Genomic DNA, 20,822 nt, shown 5'->3' on the forward strand with positions numbered 1-20,822 from the left:
CTGAAAAATCCTTGGTGCGTTGTTTCCCCAACTGCTTGACCAGATTGTTCTTAAAGTACCTTTAACATGCTTGCTTGGTTTGCAAGTGCCAATCACAGGTCTGGGCCTCATTTGGTAGGGAGATGAATTTGTGTAGTCTCAAGGATTAGGTAGTGTACGGGTTTATTACTTCTGACTCTATAAATGTGATGCATTGCTCTTTCTGACTCCATTCTTCTAGTAGTTAAAAATGGTAAAATAAGCCTCTGTTCAGGTTTTGTGGTAAGTTTTGTTCACGTGCATTTTGTGTTCGTCATTCTCCAGCAAAAATACTTGAGCAGTGCCTGGAACAGTAACTCTCTCATGTGTTTTTCCTGAAGAAATTCTAACCACTAACATACAGTGTTGGACTTGACCCCTTTTTTTGTTTTTATGCAAGTTATTGTGTTCCTCACTGCATGAGTCCACTTGTGCAAGAGCAGGAAGGGAAGTGTGCCCCTTCCCATAAAGGTACGTAATGCACTTAAGTGTCAAGGCTGGGGTATGGGCTTGCCTTAAGCAGGACATGAAGAAGGTAACATGTACCCACCTGCAAGTGTATTATTGTGCAAGAGGGAAAAAGGCAGAAGAAAAGGTGATGCCTCCTTGCAGCTGTAAATGCTAGGAAGGGCCATACTGTGGAGCTTCAGATGTTAATGTTTCTCTATCACATGAATACAGATTTTTAGTATCTCCCTACTCAGCTTCTTCAAAATCTGTGTTTGATCTGCGTAGTCTGTTGGTAGGAGGACCTTCTAATACATCAGTCAGGACTCCCAGTCAGCTAGGTATTGCGTTTTTACTGCTATATGTTCCTTTTCCTCTCCACCATTTCACTTCAGATGTGCATTGAGTGAAGTGGCAACTCCACCCACAGTCTCTCTTTGCTTCAAGGCACCAACGAGGCCATCCCAACCTTGAGTCTTAGAGCTGACTGCCCTTTTGTCTCCTCGCTTCTGGCAGCAGCACGCTGCAGGGTTATGGACATGTGCACCATAAGCAGCTCCACAGATTGCACATCCACCACTGGAAAGCAAAGGGCCAAAGCTTTGAGGATGAGAGACTCACGAAGAAGTGGTGAATCTAGAGCTTTTTCTGTATTGCAGTCCAAAGAGTATGGACCTGTCTGCCATACCTATGTAGGGAAGGCTCCAGCAACATGGCTCAGAGCTTTCTAGAGCTCCTATAGACTATTAAATCATTTATAATGACTCTTCCCTATAAAGCAATTCATTATATTGGTCAGAGTATTCTGTGGAGGGGGTTAGGTCACATCTTGGGTTAGATAACAATATGCTAGCTCTTCATCTTAGACATGAAAGTTTTGTATGCTATAAGCAGAAAGCAGAGAAGGTACCAAGGGACCCCAACACCTGAGAAATGATGCCTGGCCAGTCCCCAAGCAGCCTGTGTACAAGGGGTTGTATTCCAAAGGAGGAGAACTGCAGAAGGACTCCCATCCCCATCCTGTTACACAGCCATCTCGCGTTTGGAAATCCCTCACCACCTTTGGTAACATCCCCATAGGGTAACGAAGAATGGATTTATATAACTGACTTGAGTCTTTATTCCAGAGATGATCTTTTCCTTTCTGTCCATCTGCATGAGCTGGCCCAAATGAAGACCCAAAGGAAGTGGCCAGTCTCCTCTTTCCTCAGTCACAAGAAGAAGCTGGGCCTTCCTTGCTACTTGTGTCGACCCTAGTGCATGTTGTTAACAGATCTGGGCAGTAAGCCCAGATCATGCTCTGCAGCTCAGCAGTAAGTAAGTAAAGCTTCAAGTGTCCTGCTAACAGAATGTCACCCAGCATAATCCAGGCCCTGACTCAAATTGACAAGGACAGGTTGGCCTCCGAAATAATCTCTTTAAATAGCAGCAGCCGTGTCTCAAAGTCACTTCCCCTCCCCCATTCCCACCGGATTGCTGCTCCCAATGCTCTTCCCACCCGGGCAGAGCAGGGCTGGCAGTGCCCGCAGGCAAGTGTGTCCCTCTTGCTGTGCTTTGCTTCAAGGCACCCGGAATTACAATGAATTTTGCAGCACAGTTGATCTACTCCAGGGTGTTAAAAAACAGAACTCCCAGGGACCGCTACAGGGAAGATGAAGACTACGATCCTTTCTGGCAAAGGTTGGAGAGTGTTGCTGTCTGACTTAGAACTAGAGCTCCTTTTTTCCTGCGGGGCCCTTGGTCAGCCCTTCGGGTCCACCCAGGGTCAGACTTGTGGACATGACCTCCCCTGGATCCCTCCTGCCTCCTTACTGTGTCATAGTTGGAGTTTTGCTTCGCCTCGTTGTTTATTTAGTCGCTGTGCTGTATAGGTAATGATCTCTATTTTCCTTTCTTAAAAGAAAAAAAAAAGATGGTTGGTAATTTTCCAGTGTCTCCCGGGGTTCTGTGGCTGTGAGGTGCTCCTGGAGTCATCCACTGCATGCAGTGGAGCTGTACTTGAAGCTGATGCTCAGATCTGTGACTTCTCTGTGAGCACTGCGTTAGGAAAATCCTATCGATTGCCCAAAATTTACCTTGGGACAGGTCATATAACATTCTGCTGTGATAGACATTATGTACTTAACTTTCTTCCAGTGCTTATAATCTGTATTGCTGTGTTCAGCCAAGGGGGGAATTTAGGAAGTGTCCATAGCCACTGCATGGCACTGACCATGGGGCTGCACCTCTGTGACGCAGCCGTGTTGGCACAAACTCATTCTTAACCTTTTCCCTAGTTTTCTCCCCCTGCTTTATTATCTGGACACTGCTAGCAAGATGTGATGTTCCCAGATGTTGCATAAAAAGAGGCAGTGGAACAGGCTGCCCAGAGAGGTTGTGGATGCCCCGTCCCTGGAGGTGTTCAAGGCCAGGCTGGATGGGGCCGTGGGCAGCCTAAATGTGGAGGTTGATGGCCCTGCATGTGGCCTCAAGGATTCATAATCCTTGAGGTCCCTTCCAACCCTGGCCATTCTGTGATTTCTGTGATAATGTCCCACTTTCTGTTGCAGAAGTGAGTAATGTTAAAAGCATATTTTTCCAATAAACGTAAGCCCCTATCGAACAGACAGCTTGAGAGAAAAGACACCAAAAGGGATGAGAAGTTCCCACTCTTACACCTGAAGAGTGTCCAAAGTCACACAGCACGTCTGCAGTGAACTGAGAATCTTCAACCAGTCACTTCATCACAGAACTGTTATTTTCCTTTCATTACATTTATGTCATCCATTCTGTAGTACGGGTGAATTATGAAATGCGTTAATCACAAGAGAACACCTGAATTCAGAATAGATTTAGCTTCAAGAGGAAGAGTCAAGTTCTGTAAGAGTTTTAACTGTCAAGTTGTGTGCAGAGTTCTGTGCTGACCATCTGACCTTCACAACATGAGAGTTCTCTGCAAGAAAAGTCTGTATGAGGGACACTTGGGAGGTCTTGGAGGGGTGACCTTCTGAGTTCCTCTTGCTTTCAGGTTATTTTTTCTCATGTTATCATTTTTGCAGCTGGCACCTACTTGCTGGTGCCAGTAACAAGCATAGACATTATAGTAATGGGTACAGAAGAATGGGGATGAATTCATCAATGAATGCAGATACATTGCTGGGCTCCAGCTGCAGTTTTTCTGAATTGCTGAAACTGAAGGTGTATTTTTTAAATGGTAATAACAAGGCCTAATTATTCTCTGCATGGGCATCAGCTTCGTTTGGACTCATTGTAAAACCACATAATTTTGTCAAACTGCTGCACAGGGCAAGGGAGTTATCAGTGCTTGCAGTGGGCTCGGTTTCAAGGCTTGGTTGTTTTGTACCTGTGTGTGGTGGATGGCCACATGTGCATACATCCTCTAGCATTTGTGTCATGCAGGCTAAGCCATGATCTCCTCATCTTTAAGACACTCTAATAAGCAGCCCTGCTATGAACTTCCTGCGACAGTCTTAGGCGAGTCACACTGTCTGTCTATGCCCCACTTTGTATCATCAAAGGTGAGCTCCTATTCACTGATTTTGTATTTCTGTTTAGGGAAGGATATTAGTGAGATCTGCGTGATTTGGTAACCTTTGTATGACATTTGGCTATCTAAAGCCATTTTTTCTTCTTCCATCTTTCCTCTTTCATCAAGACCAACTTGAGTAGGCTGCTGCAAGGGGATGGAAAATAGGTAATCTTTGAGATCCTGTTCAACCCAGGCCATTCTGTGTTTCTGTGGTTCTGTGACTTAAGAACAGCTGCATTTGGTTGTGTTTGGGGAAAAACAAAAAACTCATAGACAAGCAAACAAATGTACTGGGAATGTCAATGAGAATTGTGCAAAAGCAGGAGAGCTCACAGGGATTATATTGCCAAAATGAGTTGAGATGGAACGGGAAGGTTTAGAAAGGGATGGCAATAAATCAGGAATGTTTCAGAGGGGTGTGGAAGTCTGAGGCAGAGGAGAAAGAGGTGGGGGAGTGTGAAGATGGTGGTAGCGTATAGATATGAACACAGGGGAAACCTCTTCCCCAAAATGGCATTAAAAAGAATGAAATAAAAAAGAAATCCATGTATAGGTTACGTGTCCATGTATGTATGTCTGTCTGCGTGTTATGTTGGGTTGCAGGTCTATCCCGATTCAGTGGGATGGTTTGATGTGGCACTCAGGCTTCTGATCAGTCTGCTGATCAGTCTGACTGATGTACTGGAGTTTGAAATTCTTCTCATGGCGTAGAGCTTTAAGGATGCTAAAATACAACCTAGAACTTCTGCTGTGCTGTCAGCCCCTCCTCACAGTGAGTCTGTATAGTGAATGCAGGTGACAAAAACTGCTGTGGAAATCACTGGGTTTTCAGTGAGGATGCTCTTTTCTGCCTAAAAATGCACTGTCGTGACACATGCTGCTAAACATGCCAACGCTGCTGTAGGTGTGTCAGATATCACAATGCTGACCACTGGGTCCAAGCAAGAGGCCATCTGGCTGTATATTCTCTGTAGTGGTGACCGTAATGACAGCCTGGAGACAAGAATAAGATGCTCAGAAATGGCACTTTCTCTCATTTTCTCTTGTGGAGTCTGCCAAACAAGTGCTTAGGGTCTTCCTGGGCCACGGACAGCTTCTTGAACAATGTATGTAACTGTCACTGTTAGACTGACCTCCGTATAACTGCACTGTATTTTCAGGAACCCATTTAGATAAGTGCCCCTCATAGCATCCTGTGGCAATGCGTTTGACTTGTTTGATCTGTTCCCACAGGGAACCAGAAGAACTCGATCTGTGTGTGCTTCATCTGAGCAGGACTTCTAATGGTCCTGTCATCACAGCATAGCTGCACGGGTCTTCATTTCTCCCTGTAACGAAGACGACTGTTGTAGTGTTGGTTATAGCACTGCTATATCTTGGTGCTACATCTTCCAAACATTATTTTTGTTGCTTTTAATAATTCATTGTTGGATGAATATTACTATTTTTCCAAGCTTGTTTTCCCCAGTGCTGTGTGACTTGATGAGAAAATATCAGCGTATTCAAGACAGCAGCCTAGAAATAGAGCTCCATTCTGGGTTGTTGTGTTTTATCTCTGTAGGAATACATTTCAGCACAGACAGTCTTTGTATTGGCTTTGAGACTTTAAACTGCTTAAAGCTGTCTGCTGATAAATATGATAATTCTTCCAGTCCCTTAATGATTTGTGGAATGTCTGCATATGGATCTTCTCTTTTGTTTTTTGCAGTTATGCTGAGCAGCTGTTCCTGAAAAAGTAGGTTTATAAATTGTTGGGTTTTTTTTCCATGTTTACTTTTCCTAATCACTTTAAAGGTAAAATGGCATGTTCTCTAACCATGTCACAAAACTTTCCAGCTGAATATTTGCTTTATGCTGGAGGTAAACAGACTTTCTCATGAAAACTTTCCTAAACAAACTCCAAAAAAGGAGAAGCAATTCATTTGAAAGGAGCAATGTTTTCAAGCGCCAGGGTTTGTATTTACATTGACTCTGGACTTTCATCTGTTGGGCATGACCACTGGACAAGGAGCTGTGTTCTGGCTGTGCATGGGAAGGCATGGGTTGGTGTTTGCATGTCATTGCATGGCAATTTGCATGGCATTGGCTGCTCTTGTGAAGGAAGTGAATACTGAGGTGGCTTTTGCAAAGCTCGTGGGCTGTGTTGGAGTAGATAGATATATCTAACCCAACAGGGTATTGGTTGCTTGTTTGTGATCAATTGTCATAACTAAAACAGCTGCTTCCCTTGTAGGTTTGAAAGCAGATGTGTTCACCCAGATGGGTTCAGTGGTGGAACTGTCATTCACCAATGTAACTAAAAAGTATAGACATAGAAGGAGAAAAAATATTAATCCGAAGAAAATAGGATAAAATGACAAAGTTCCTTTCTTAACGAGGCTGCTGACCTTTGAGATGCAAACAGATGATTGTTTCCATATGATGTGCTGAGATGTTAATGTTTCAGATGTGCTTTAAAACTGTCTCAAGCTTGAAAAGATTATACATTTTTAACATTTGACTTTTTTTTTTAATGGTTATAAGAGATTGTCTTCATTAGGGACGTTGGCAGATGCTCACAAGAGCTCTGCTGCAAAATCTTCTTTTGTTCTGCTAAAAAAAAAAAAAAAGGGAAATCTCAGAATAGGACCAGATTTTTTTTTTTTAATATTGACTGATAGGAAAGCATTTGATGGCACTAGAATGGGGGGATGTTAATCTGTAATTTTCTAGCAGAACCCTGGTTTACCAATGGACTTTTGCCTATTTTTTTAATAGACTTTTTGTAGTTCATTGCAGCAGGCACTGGGAGAAAGTGAGAGCGTATTTCTTATTTCAAATTCCAGTCAGTAAAAAAAAATCACCTAGAAAAATCATAGGTTTTTGCTCAAGTTATATTTTCTGTTTGTATTTCACTCTATGCTTAAACCCATATATATATGGGTATATATATATATATGGGTATATATATGGGTATAATATCATTCATTGCTAATGCTTGCTAAACACTTTAGATAACATGATTAGAGAATTAAAAGTAAGATAAATATGTTCTATTCTTTTTGGAGTGGTAATCTGCTACTGTGTAGAAAAGGGTTTGACTTCTTTGGGGGCGTTACGGATGGCAGATATGAGCTCCTAGCAGAGGTGTGGTCCCTTACATCACAACAGTTGTTTATGCAATAGTCCCATTTGGTTTCCAGACCGTGGGCAGTGCCATAAGAAGTTCACAAGGAGCCAGTTTGATCTGATTCTCGTATCTGCATTAAGCTCACTAACGTGCACGAGGCCTAACACAGCAACTCAAACGTCCTTACTAAATGTTCCAACTCCTTAATCCCCAAACGAGAAGAAATGAGCAGCAAAGCATAGAATAGATCTACTTGATACGCTATTTAATTTGCAGACACAATGTCTGCTCTTTGGATATATCAGCTTTAAGATATCTCTTGGGACAATGTTGTAAATCACGAAGTCAACATAAATTTCAACTGTATAAATGATCTGTTTGTATGTTTTAGAAAATAAGCATTGATACGGGACATTTTGGAGAGAGAAGATTTAAGAATGACTGATGCCACTAGTGTAGTACTTGAGTCAAATATTACAGAATCAGAATCACGGAAACGCCAAGGTTGGAAAAAAAGATCATCCAGTCCAACCATCCACCTACCACCAGTAGTTCTCACTGAAAAGAGCCCCTTATGCTGCTCTTATTGTTACGTGAACTCCTCAATGGGACCAACTGGAGGTGTAATAGGAAGCAGAGCTTCAGGCATAGCTTATGGGAACACACAGAAAATAGACCATTAAAAGTAGGACAATTGCTCAAAAAGCAGCTGTTTCTAAATATATTTCAAGTTCTTTTATGAACTTATTACAATGCACATTGCTGCTCTAGAATTAGGATAACGTTTGCTTTGACCCATTCTGCTGATGAATGACTGCATAGCTTAAATTGAAATTACTTTGCAAAACTGGTAAATGTTTTTTGTCTATGGCCTATGGTCTACCTCTGACATAATTTACCATGCTTATTTTTTAGAAAATAATCTCTTCCAAGAGATTCTTCTCTTTCTACTTTATGTAGAGAGACTTATACTATCTGCACAGTTATATCCGCAGGCCAGGTATGCTATCAGCTCTTTTCCAAAGACCAAGTATTTTCTGCCTGCCCATTCAGTGAGCATGATATTTTTCCTATTTAGTTGGCTATGACACAGTTTGTCTGCATGTCAAGTCACCTGTGCCTTTAGTAAAAACTGACTGGTCACAGTAGCTTTCAATCCATCTACAAGATAGTTAAGAAGATGTTAATAATTTAGTCTGCTAATCTGAAGCTTGCAAAGAGCAACTGAGATGTGCAGTTGATTGAAGAGTAACTTAAATGCTAAATTCAAGCCTTTAATCATCTAAGCTTTCCTATTTGTTTCCAGGGATGACAGTAAAATAAAGAAACAAGATGCTCCAGCACTTTGTGATCTTCGCCTTTGTAAGGATGGGCCAATAAGAAATGGACACATTGGGCAGAGGCCACCCCCAATCAACCCTGAAAGACTGAAAGATTTCGTTGAGGAGGATTACCTCAATGGGGACGTGAAGACGTGGGAAATGAAGATAGTCAGCCGTAATGAGGAGTTACTTAGAGATGCCCTTTCCCTCGTCCCTCAGACAAGCAGCAGGACCAGCCTGTCCAGCCACAACAAACTGATTCGATTCGAAGACATTAGTGCAGCAGCTTTCAAAATCCAGTCCGGTGTTCAGAAAACCCCTTGCATGGTAGGGGATTCTTATGGCTTTAGATTCTCTTAATAGTGCTTTCATTTTTTTTTAATAGAAGTTGGTCAGAAATGAATGAAGAGTGTTTGCTGTAGCAGATAGATTGGTGTAAGATGACTTGAGTTCATATTAGTTGCTGTGAACTGTCAGTAATCATTTTCTACTTACCTGTTTGTGCTAACTGCAAAGTGTAATCCTCCAAGATTGCAGTGACCTGTAAACAAAGGATAAACCACATTAGGCACAGACTTAATGCAATGTGGTATTATTTTAATCATCTAAAATTTAATCAGCTCCTGGTGAAAAACTCTTGCTACTGGGAGTCCCTGTGTTAGTGTCAGGGTAAGGAGTCATGTGAGAGGGTCTGTTTTAGAAAAAGCCCACACATCTGGGAAGTGTGAAGGATCAGGTATTGCTTCCTGGCCTGGCAAGCCTGGGAAGGCTGGAGCTCTGCATTGTGACCAGGTGGTTCTGCCACGTGCCTCTTCAAGAAAACAAAAGGGCATTGAGAAACACACACATGGGAACGCTCTCATTGTAGATGCAGAAGCATTTGTTCAAGCCTAAGAGAGGTGTAGTGACTTCACCTATTGGATTCAAGATGTCTTTCTGCTGTTGGGAGCTCCTCAGGAAGGTGGCTGTAGGCACTGTTTGGCTGATCTCCTTTTTTTCCTGCTGTGGGGAAGGAGAGTCTTTGCTAAGTGGCAGCTGAGCAGAGCAGCCCCAAGTCACTCTGCAGGGATGTCTTCCTGGGCACACCACTGGCCTCAGCAGCTGTCACTTGTCTTTCTGGCCTGCGTGGAAAAGGGAACGTGATGTGTGAGCCCCTATCTGGGGCTGGCAGTCTGTGGGTGCAGGTCAGTTGGGTCTGCAGTTCACAACACTGATGGTGCCTGATCCAGAGGTATCATAATGATTTTCAGTAGGTTTTTTTGTTGTTTTTGGTTTGGCTCAGTTCCCTGATTAAGGGTAGTCTTGGCCACATGCTCACTGCAGGACTCATTTACACCCCCTGCTTGGATGGGTCCGACCAACAGCTCACAAGCAGTGGGATCTGTACCTCAGTCCTAACTCCCAGGCCACCTAATTGCTCCCTAAGCATGGCTCCTGCTCTACACACAGTGTGAGAAAAGGAGTGTGAACCGTGGAGCCCATCTTCTGTCCCTGCAGAGGCATCTGTGTGATGTGGAGCTCCTCATACACTGACAGTGCTCCTACTCACAGGCAGTGAAGTTCTCTTGGGCCGATTCACAGTTGCTTTCAGGCAGCTCTGCCCCTTAACTTAAACACCTTAAATAGAACTCCTGAGTGGGAGGTAAGAGCCACTTTCAGAGCTCATTTTGCATAAAGAAGCAAGTTTGACTAGAACTCACTCAATTAACTGAACAGACAAACCCTTTGCATCCTGGTTCCTAAACTCCAGGCAGTACCATGAGTGAAGCATCCTCCTGGATCCTCGTGTAGCAGTCTGCCTGATGCTGAGACATGGCATGATGCATGGTCATAACAGGTGTTACAGAGCTCTAAGTAAAGGGAAGCAAGGGTTGAGAATTGAATTGGACATTAATTTGGGTCCTGAGATAGGAGCTTCTGTGTTGTTTTGTGTTGGTTTTATGGATGCCAAGCAGAAGCTAACACTGTGCTGTGTTGTACCTCAGGCTTGGTACCTGTGGTCCCTAGATAAGGCAAGGTTACAAAAGGGAAAAGTTAGAGGGTGGGTCAGTGAGTCTTACAAGGTCACACATTGGGTCGCTACAGGTGAGTACAGATGGACACCTCCATTGATAGAAATAACTGTTGTATTTATGTCACGTAAAAAAGCCCATTAAAAAAAAGCAGAAAAAGATAACTTGAAGAGTTAAAATGTTGGCTATCAACACTTAAAAAAAAGACATATCTGAAGTATACCACTTCTGTGAGTAATGTGCATTTTAAATGTAGGAAGCAGCAATTGCACAAAGTCACAGGATTCGTCTCCTCAAATCCTTTTTCCTTACTGTAGAATCCAAGATGCTCTAAAAAACAGAAACAGTAGAACTGGTGAGATCCAGTAAAGCAGCATTTCATGTCCAGTGCTCTCCTGTTTTGCTTAAGCAGTCCCTATAATTTAGGGTGTTTAGGTTAGGAACTGCTATCCTCTTAGTTTCCAAAGCAATTTCCTTCAACTCTGCAGCCTGATTTTCACAGGGAGAACCAAGTGGGAGCTCCTAGCCTAGCACAGGATTTTGTGAATTCACTTTTTGGACATCCTGCACAGCAGTCATATACCTGCCTCAATGGGGCATCCAAGGTTCTTCTTATTTTCAGGTCCATCACCACAATAATCATATTTCTGTTCCCCAGTACTCCAGGCTATCCAAGCTGTATGGAGTTGACATCTACCTAAAGAAAGAGTTCCTCCAGTACACGGGATCAGTGAAGGAACGTGGCGTGCTTTATCTTCTGTCATCACTGCCTCAGGTATAACAAAAGTGTCATAAAGTGGTATAAAAATAAATAGATTTGTTCTGTTTCACAGCAATCAAACACAATTCAACTTTACCTGTGGTGCTTCTCGACTTTTGCACCACTGGTTTAAACAACATAGATACGTCTGCAAATCATAGAATCATAAAATGGCCTGCGTTGAAAAGGACCACAATGACCATCTGGTTTCAACCCCCTGCTATGTGCAGGGTGGCCAACCAGCAGACCAGGCTGCCCAGAGCCACATCCAGCCTGGCCTTGAATGCCTGCAGGGATGGGGCATCCACAGCCTCCTTGGGCAACCTGTTCCAGTGCCTCACCACCCTCTGGGTGAATGCCTTACTTATGCATAGCCAATCCACTGGTGAAGTGCTTAAAATGTTTGACAGAATAATTGGCAAAGTGCAACCTTCTGTTTTCCTGTGACGTTTAGTGGGATTGCTTATAGGTGTACGTGTTCTGATACACTGAAACCACCAGATTTGAAGTGACGACGAAATCAAGTGGATGATGAGAAGGATCTCAACCCAGGAACAGGGACTGATCTTATGCTGTCTTAGTTCTGTGTCTTAAAATCACCTCAGGTGTGTGTACTGTTCCATAATACCGTAAGATTATTAGACAGCAGAGGAAAAGAGAACTTCTAATAGAAAAATCTCAGACCACTAGGCTGATCAAGAAATATATGAGACAAGTTGGTGACACTGCATAATGTGCATTAAATTTTTCTCTGTTTTTAGGATCAGCAAAGGAAGGGAGTGATTGTGGCTTCAGATGGGAACTTTTCCATGGCTGTCGCTTACCATGCCTCAGAGCTTCGTATCCCAGTGTTTGTCATCATGTCAACCAGCACTTCCCCTGCCAGAGTGAAAATGTGCCGTGAGTACGGTGCCATGGTTATATCCTATGGCACTACAGCTAAGGACTCCCAGATGCATGCAAGAAGGCTGGCACAGGAAAATGGTTATCTCTACCTGGAAGAGTAAGTGGGAAATCAGCTTGTTTAGAAAGACCATAGCACATTAGATTAAAAAAAAAGTGGTTTGATTAGTTGTCAGTAACTTAACATTTGCTCATATATCATCAGAAGGCTCCTATAACTGAGGTACTTATATTTTCTAAGATGCAAACAGTAAATCTTTCTGTAACACTTTGGAATGGAAACCAAAATGAGGTGCCTTCCATTTTCCCAAGGTTACGGAAACTTCCTGATCAGGAACTTCATGGGATGAATATATGGATAAATCTTGTGTGTTTGTGTATATATTTATATTTATATAAAATTACAGGTGTATGTTAAATCTTTATGAAACATGTCAATGCGCACTGAGCCTTGTGTCTGTTTTTGGTCTCTCTCTCAGGAGTAAGGTGGGTTAAAGTTAACCTTAAACACAACGGGTTTGGGAGTGTAGGGTAGAGCAAGAGATTAATGCTGCAGAACATCTTGTGTGACTTGACAAATCTGTTTTTTCCTTGAAAGAAACTCATTAGGAGGCTGCTTAAAGTAGCTAAAGATGACTATAAGTCGAAGTAGTTAATTATAAAAAGGAGTTTGTGAGCTATTTGAAGTCATGCAATAAGCCAGGTCTAATAAAAATGCAGTTAGAACAAGAGGTAGAATTATTTAGAACTGGTTCAGCGTCCCTTTTCTTCCTTTTCTCTTTGCAATCTCTTCTGCCTTTGCTTTCAGTTTTCTTTCTTCTAAGCTTTTTTGAAGTAAGATCATTGAAAGGGCAGAGGGGTGGATCCCTATCGTGACACAGCTCCCTCTGATGCCCTGAGCTGCAGTCTCACACCCAGGCCATCGCTGCCTTTGTGTAGGCTGCAAGGCTTTGTCCACCACTGTGAGTTCATACAGCTGCTGCAGTGAGAGCCTGCTCCCTTGGGCTGTTAGCCCTACTGCAACAAACACAGTGATAATGGGTGATACTGCTGGGAAAGAGGAGGATTCCAGAATGAACAAGATGTAGAGAGTCCTTAATTCTTTCCTAACTGGTTCATTGGGAAAGCAATATGAAGAACTGTACTCTACAGCTGCACAGTGAGCTCTGCTGGCAGCTGGAGATCACAGGGCTGGTTGGTGTGCATCAGCTGTTGCCATGGGCACAGCCTTTCCTCGGACTGAGACTTGCAAGGAAGGTACCCTAGACTCCACTGAATTTTAAAACCAGTCATGTCGTTCTTGAGAAACCACAGCTTTCCATAATCTTGTGATTTCCAAATTCCTGACAGATGTTTTTCAATCAGTGCATTGAAAAACTCCCAGCTGGCTTGCATCAGCTATTGCATTTGCACATAATAGGTAATTGTTGTATTGTAATTTCGTGTTTAATCTTCACCTCCTACCCAAATAATTATTTGTGTTATGTAAGGGCAATATTTTCTGGGCACGTGCAATTCCAGGGACAGTATGTGTAAATCATCTGGCATTGATGAGTTCTAAATGACATTATGATTGATAATGTCAAAACACTGATTTATTCTGTTTCAAGTAGTAAGAAGTAGCTATCCAATCTATCACTATGTTTAATTAAAACATTTCTCTTCGCAGATGAGTTTTTTCACAATCTGAAGGGAAAAAAAAATAATAACCTTGAAAGATAGCAACAACAACAAAAAAACATAACAACCTTGGAGTTGTGAGCCACATTTTGTTAGGAATAGACTGGGAGCATTTTCCCAGAGAGACAAGTGCATGTATGGATAGAAGTCATCTTCAGTGTTTCTGCCACATATTCACCACCACTTGCCAAAGCTGCCTGTAAAAGACCAGCCATCCTTCTGCTTTAGGATGGAAGTTCTGAAATGAAATTTTATTTTACTTTAATTGTAGTTTGCCTAGCATCCCCAGCAACATTAGCCTTTGATACCTAAAAAATCACAGTAATGCTTTTCCACATACTAAAAGCATTCCCACACAAGGCAAGCTGGTGGGTTTGTTTTCTTTATTTATTGCTCACTGAATATAGGAGAGAAAAAAAAAATGTAAGTAAGAAGTGAATACTGAAAACAACTACAACCATCCAGGACCCTGTCCTCTTCTAGGGTAAGCAGATGAGATCCAAGAGATGCAATGTATTTATTGATCAGGCTTGTTGCAATACCGCTGGGATAGAGAAAAGTGCCTTTGTGGATTCTCTCATCTCCTTAACCAGCAGTTCCTCCTTTCCTTTCTGAAGCAGGCATTACGTGCCTCTCTTAAGTCTCACCTGTGCACGTAATGTCCTGTAGTTGGGTGTGTCCATGTCAGTTCATCCCATTTCTTGAGTGCAATTAAAATGCAGTGTTATGAAAATGAGCATGCAGCTGTTGAATTAGGAGAGGGAATTTTTCATCCAGTTGTAACTTCCTGTAAAATTCCAGGAAGGAAATGTGATTTTCCAAGATGGAATTCGGTCATGAAGTCTACATAATTGCTGCTCAGGTAACACAGGATTTCCAGTTTCTGTAGGTGCTCAGTCAGGGCCTTACTATAACTATAATCCAAAGATTGCCAATAAATCACAGAGTACCTTTGGGATGATGTGAGAATGATTGATTTGTGAGATATTAGGGTGCCACAGTGAATTACGCACCTTCCTTCCTTGGGAGTCCAATTTTTTTCTCATGTGATTCCTTATCCAAATACCAATCGGATCTCCTAGCTCCCTTCTGGTTTGGTTAGCCTACCTCTCTAAGGAGGGCAGCAGGTAGTTTTGGAGACCTTCATCAGAACCTGCTAACTACCAAGTCAGAATTTCATTGTCAATCTGCAGCCTGGCAGCCTATTTTGATTATTGATATGTTTCGTGTTTCAGATGGCAAAGGGCCAGATTTCTAGCTGTCACTCACAAATACACGTTTGAATATATCGTCTTTGAAATTATCTGCTCTTCTTCATTGCCTTTCCTTCAATGTGATACTAAAAGAGCAAGTTATCAATCACAGTGCAAATAAAAACACCCATTTTATTACAAGAAACTTAAGGCTGAACTGGTATTCTAATTAGATATTAGTAAAAAACCCATGATCATCTGAACCACCCACGTCTAATCAATCTTTATGTACAAAACACTCTCCTTTGGAAACAGTTTTTAGTTAGAGCAGTTCTGCTTGTAAATCAAGTATTCCATATCTTAATTCATCTTTGCAAGTCCCCAGAATTGCAGGGACAACTGCAATCTTATTTGTGAATAAGTTCTGAATCTTATTGGTGAATAACCCAGAAAAGAAGTAAATAAATCAGGAGGCAATAATATTTACAAAAATTTTGTTACGTATAGAAAAGAGTAAGAGAGCTCCTTAAGTATTTTGATAAACACAATAAATTCAAGAGTTCAGTTGCTGGTTCCTCTGTAATTTCTTGACTCTGTCCTATATCATCCTACATTTTCAGCATTGCCAACATCTAAATGAAGTCCAAAACATCTTTTTAGAAACAGATCCAAGTAAATCATATGTCTGCACAGTGGACATTTTTTCAGTGTTTTGGCTCTGTCTGTCCTTATTCTGCTCATTAAATTACCTTTGTGTGGAAGTGTTTTGCTTGTGAGAGTTTTGGCAGACAAATGCATTGCTTATCTTTTCATTAGCTATTCCAGAGCAATGGGAAAGCATCAGATACTGGCCCTGGTCTGTGAAAAGACTGAATTCTGGAGCAGTCTGGTATCTGCAAAAAAACAACTGCTTGAATTTCATAACAATTCCCATTTATAATGGATGTGCACTTCTACTTAAAAGAGAAAAAGAACTTCTTTTCAGACTTTGCTTTTAGTTTTGGCCACAACATTCAGAATTCATAAAACTTAAGAAACGATGACGATAGAAAAATGATTTATCTCTTTACCAGCTCTGTAAATCCCTGATACTGATAACAACAGAGAGATGGGCTCTTCAGCCTAAATGCTATTTGGAAAGCCTACCCAGGGCCAGACTGTGCTACACATTCTGTTTACTGTTGGAATTGTAGGACCCATTCCTATGTGATAACTAGCACCCCTACTAGGCCCAGATGCAGAGATTCAGGTGACTTGAAGCACTTGCTGACCTGGCTATACCTACAGCACTTGTGCCTGTTTTTTGTAGGGTTTTCCTTTGTCATCAATTTATGTTTTTTTCCCCCCACATTTTGATTTTGCTCCTCTCTCAATGACACAACACATCCATCTGGTAGAGAACATGACTCTTCACAAAGCGTGTTACAACCACATCAACTCCTGGCTTCACTGTGCGTTTCCTCGGATGCTTTTCCTACATCCCTGCTGATCTGTGCCTTTCCTTCCCACAGGGAGGACAGTGCTGTGTACCTGTCGGGCCTGGGCACCATGGGGCTGGAGATGTACGAGCAGGTGCCCAAGCTGGATGCAGTGATTTTCCCTGCAGGAGGCCACTGCGGCTTGCTGGCGGGCTCTGCTGCTGCACTAAAGCACCTCAACCCACGTATTTCTGTCATTGTAAGTTTGCTCTCGCTTAGCAAGAGTTGCATTTTTGGTAGCTTTTGCCAGATTTTTATTTCCAAAGGCACTGGAATATAGTGATCTGCTGGCATGGACTGCCTATGCTGGGGATGGGTGCTCCCTGTGGCCATGGCCTTTCCCTGCAAGATGGGCCTGAGAGTCTTGCAGCCACCTGCCTTCTGGCTGGATTTAAGATATTTCAGAAGGTTCTTCCAAAGCACACGGAATCCAGTTCTGTGTTTTGGATTGATCTCTTACTGGAAAAGTTGGACCCTTAGGATACCACAGTTCAAAGTGCTCAAGAGGAATGTAAAGGAGGAAGGAGGAAGTTTGTCACTCTAAGGAGGACATTTGTCACTCATTAGGGTGGTGAAGCAGGTTGCCCAAGGAGGCTGTGGATGCCCCATCCCTGCAGGCATTCAAGGCCAGGCTGGATGTGGCTCTGGGCAGCCTGGGATGGTGGTTGGTGACCTGCACATAGCAGGGGGTTGGAACCAGATGGTCATTGTGGTCCTTTTCAACCCAGGCCATCCTATGATTCTAAAGATCCATAATGTAGCATTGCTGTCCTGATTATGACAGTGCTGTGGACTTACATCTAGGAAGTTCTGCTGCTGTAATTTATGGATGTATTTGACATTGTGGATTAATGGAATCTCCATTTGTAGAAGGTGACAGTAATTAATTTAATCATCAGGCTTTTCAACGTATTCTTTTCAAACATATTTTTTTCACCTACTTCAAAAGTGATGAGGAATGAGATAAAAAGGTAGGATAAAAAAATGAGGAGCTTTATACTAATCACGAAATGGATATTTCACAGCTGTGAAATAACATGCTCAATCAATATTTATTTTCCAATCAACATTTTCTGTGAAGGATTTCTTAAAATACTGAAACCAATTCCACCCCCTGCTCACCTTTACTCCTCAGTATCCATGCATCATCCCGTGCATGGCAACGAGATTGACTTTCACATTATCATCATCTGTGTCTTTTGTTCTTATCGAAAAACGAAATGCTTAGGAAGATGAAAAGCTTTTTGAATTTTGTACTCAATTTCAATTCAGTCTGAAATTTCTATGGAAATTTGTTCTAAAAATATTTCCCATCCCTTTTTAAATTTAAACTACATAGAAAAGCGAATGTACATTTAGAATATGAGTGAATTTCAAATTGCAATAGTGCTGATTCTAAGAAGAAATGTGGCATAGATTTTTTGGAGTTGACTTTGACAGTGGCTTCTGTCATAACTTGAACACTAAAAAATGCTGTTTGCCTTCTCCAGGGGGTTGAATCTGAAAGCTTTCCTGTATTGCAGCAGTCCCTGAAGGCTGGCCACCCAGCTGAAGACCAGGCTTGCAACAACCATCACTTTTATGGAGGTGAGAAAATGGGTTCTTCTTTTGGATGTGAAATAAAGGCTAAAATTGATTTCACCGACCTCATCATGGTCTTTTCCAACTGAATCACTTTAAATATAATTAAATAAAACCTTTTCTGAAGAGTCAGAATTCAGTTCATGCTGTAAAAGCAGCTTCTGACATACCTTTCTGAGGTGCAGTACTTCTTCTTTTTTGCAGTATCCGAAATGTTTGGGGAACACTTTACAAATATGAGAGTGTTTATCTGACTGCTGTGCTCACACACAATGCCTGAGCCAATGAAGACAATGGGGAAGCTCTTGTGTAAAAGACTAATTTATAAATAAGCCAGAAAGATCTGGTACCTCAATATTTAGACTAGCAAAGCTGCTTTCAGAATAACAGTGTTTATAAACAATTCAGTTGCTTCCGTATAATTTGCATAAGAAACACTCAGGTCTTAAGCAAATTAAGCATATCCTGTTTACCTGATGTTCAAATCCCCCAAAGCTGTAGGTTAAATGGAGGGTTTATAACCAAATCACATAACTCGGGAAGTTCTGCCTGTCCTTGTGCTCCTTTGCTGGCTGTCCTGATGTGGCTGCAAACCCAGTACTGCTCTGAGTGGTTCTTCTCTGATTGAGGACTCACTGTGCACTGAGGAGGTTTTCATAACGTGGTCCCAAATGGCAAAATCTTCCTGGGAGGTGTCTGTCAAATATAAATATCAAGCAACCTGAGATCGTCGAATAGCAATGTGCTGCGCTCATCAAGGAAATAAAACAATGTCTGGACTCTAAAATATGTTAAACTTTTCTAGAGCAGCCAGCTTCATATTTTTGTATTTTAAAATTTGCAGATGTGAGCGGACTTTGCTTTGGCAGCAACTCTTTGCAGCTGACTGGGAAGCTTGTGGATAAGGTTGTTGCTGTGAGGTAGGTGAAGAAAAAAAGTGAAATAGATAATATTATGGGAGCATTGCTGCATATGACAAATATGCTGTTGCTGACACCAGAGATAGCGAGCCTGATTTCATGTATCCGACCCCTTTGGCCAAAACTCTTTGCTTGTTGCTAATCTCTTGTGCTCTGGGTGTAGAACTTGTTCTTCATAGAATCTTAGAATGGCCTGGGTTGAAAAGGACCACAATGATCACCTGGTTCCAACCCCCTGCTATGTGCAGGGTCACCAGCCAGCAGCCCAGGCTGCCCAGAGCCACATCCAGCCTGGCCTTGAATGCCTCCAGGGATGGGGCATCCACAGCCTCCTTGGGCAACCTGTGAACAGTGTTTCACCACCCTCTGGGTGAAAACCTTCTGTGTTCTTGTTGCATTTTGCACCAATTGAAAGCAGCCTTTGGCAGAACTCTCCCCAATCTTTGCCAAGTTTGAAGACTGCATTTACTTACTGGGATATAGTTAGCATAATGGATCTAGTAAAAAATATATATATATATGTATCTCCCTGACCTTTAATAATTATTATGTCTATGTTTATTTTTATGTATTTATATTAATCGTATAAACAACAATAATTATTTATTTATTGTTAATAATAATAATAAAAATAATCATAGTTAATAATAAGACTCTCCACTCATTTCCAGCAACGCAGCTTGCTATAACACTGCAGTGAGATCATTATGTTCTCAGCAGGGCTAAAGGAATCCCTTGATTCATTTCTTGGTTGCTATTTGTTTTATCTGTTTTGTTTTGTTTCGTTTTAACATCACTTTTTGCCCCTCAGCGAGGAGGACGTCCTCATTTCAATGCTGAGATTGCTGGAGTATGAGCGAGCCACAGTTGATGCAGAAGGGGCCATTGGACTTGCAGCACTGGTTGCTGGGAAGCTGCCTGAGTTGAAGGGTAAAAGGTACAGCAGTTATTGCAAACAGGGCTTCATAGGGAGCTGAGTGCTGTCATGATGGGAAATGGAGGAGTGATCATTGCTGGCCTTGAGCAGCCAGTGCTCTCATCTCATACACCTACTTCAGGCTGAAGATACTATTCATGGGTCATAAGACTGTGCTGAACAAGACAGATGTCGGTCTGGACACCAGACAAATCACTTTCCTATATTCTCAAAATGATGGGGAAAAAGGCAGTTGTGTACAGCTCCAGTTTGGCTTGTCAACTTGTTTCTTTTTCTCATCCCACTTATGGAAGTCAATGGTTTGCAGTGGGTCTTTGCCATGAGAGTAAGCGAGCCAGGCTGTCATCTGCAGTCACTGGGTGACACCTGCCTTCCAGCCCCAGGAACTCCTGCCCAGACGGTCACTGGGATTATTACCCTTGTGCTCAGCATTAAGTAAACCTCCTTCCTTACATCTAAGCTTCAGCACTTAGGACTTAAGCAGCTTGAGGCCCCAACTCAGGGTGTAGTCTGCAGTGTGTTTAAATGTACGTACACTCAAGACAAGATAAAATTTCCATTGCACAGAATGATGTGTTGAAATACCACTGAGGCAGTTTCCCAGAAAAGGCTGACAGGGTCTGACAACAAAGTTCAATTCAGCACAGCTGAAATAAGAGGGAAAGTGCACAGGACTGGCTCTGCAGGTTATCACATAACCATGTGGCTCTCCACTTGCCCTTCAAACATTTCTCTATTCATTTTGCAAGTTTGAGATGAATTTAATTAATGCTTACAGAAAGCGTAGACCATGCACGACATCTAACTGTTAAGAATCTGAGACTCTCTTTGCAAGTGAAAATGCTGTTGCATTTTTTAAATTTGAAATAGATCTAGAATCGTCCATCTAATTACTGCTAACAGAAATAAATCAACAAAGACATTGTGAAATAA

General features: G+C 42.0%; 1 protein-coding gene across 4 annotated transcripts in view; it reads left to right on the plus strand.

Moving 5' to 3' along the window:
* The first annotated feature begins 1,917 nt into the window (after positions 1-1,917).
* The window catches only part of LOC116234791 (uncharacterized), a 28,243-nt gene continuing 9,338 nt past the window's right edge, over positions 1,918-20,822 (plus strand). The window contains exons 1-9 of one of the 4 annotated variants that reach the window (XM_090144735.1): positions 1,918-2,145; positions 5,703-5,729; positions 8,410-8,752; positions 11,096-11,212; positions 11,959-12,200; positions 16,485-16,650; positions 17,942-18,038; positions 18,877-18,952; positions 19,764-19,889. In XM_090144735.1, coding sequence (XP_090000861.1) covers positions 2,045-2,145; positions 5,703-5,729; positions 8,410-8,752; positions 11,096-11,212; positions 11,959-12,200; positions 16,485-16,650; positions 17,942-18,038; positions 18,877-18,952; positions 19,764-19,889 — 1,295 coding nt within the window. In that variant the 5' untranslated portion in view covers positions 1,918-2,044. Of the gene's footprint in view, positions 2,337-5,702; positions 5,730-8,409; positions 8,753-11,095; positions 11,213-11,958; positions 12,201-16,484; positions 16,651-17,941; positions 18,039-18,876; positions 18,953-19,763; positions 19,890-20,822 lie in introns of all 4 variants that reach the window. The other 3 variants (XM_090144736.1, XM_090144737.1, XM_090144738.1) reach the window with 3 other exon arrangements.

This window comes from Phasianus colchicus, chromosome 8 (genome assembly GCF_987193195.1).
Source record: "Phasianus colchicus chromosome 8, bPhaCol1.hap1.1, whole genome shotgun sequence".
Classification (NCBI taxonomy): Eukaryota; Metazoa; Chordata; class Aves; order Galliformes; family Phasianidae; genus Phasianus; species Phasianus colchicus.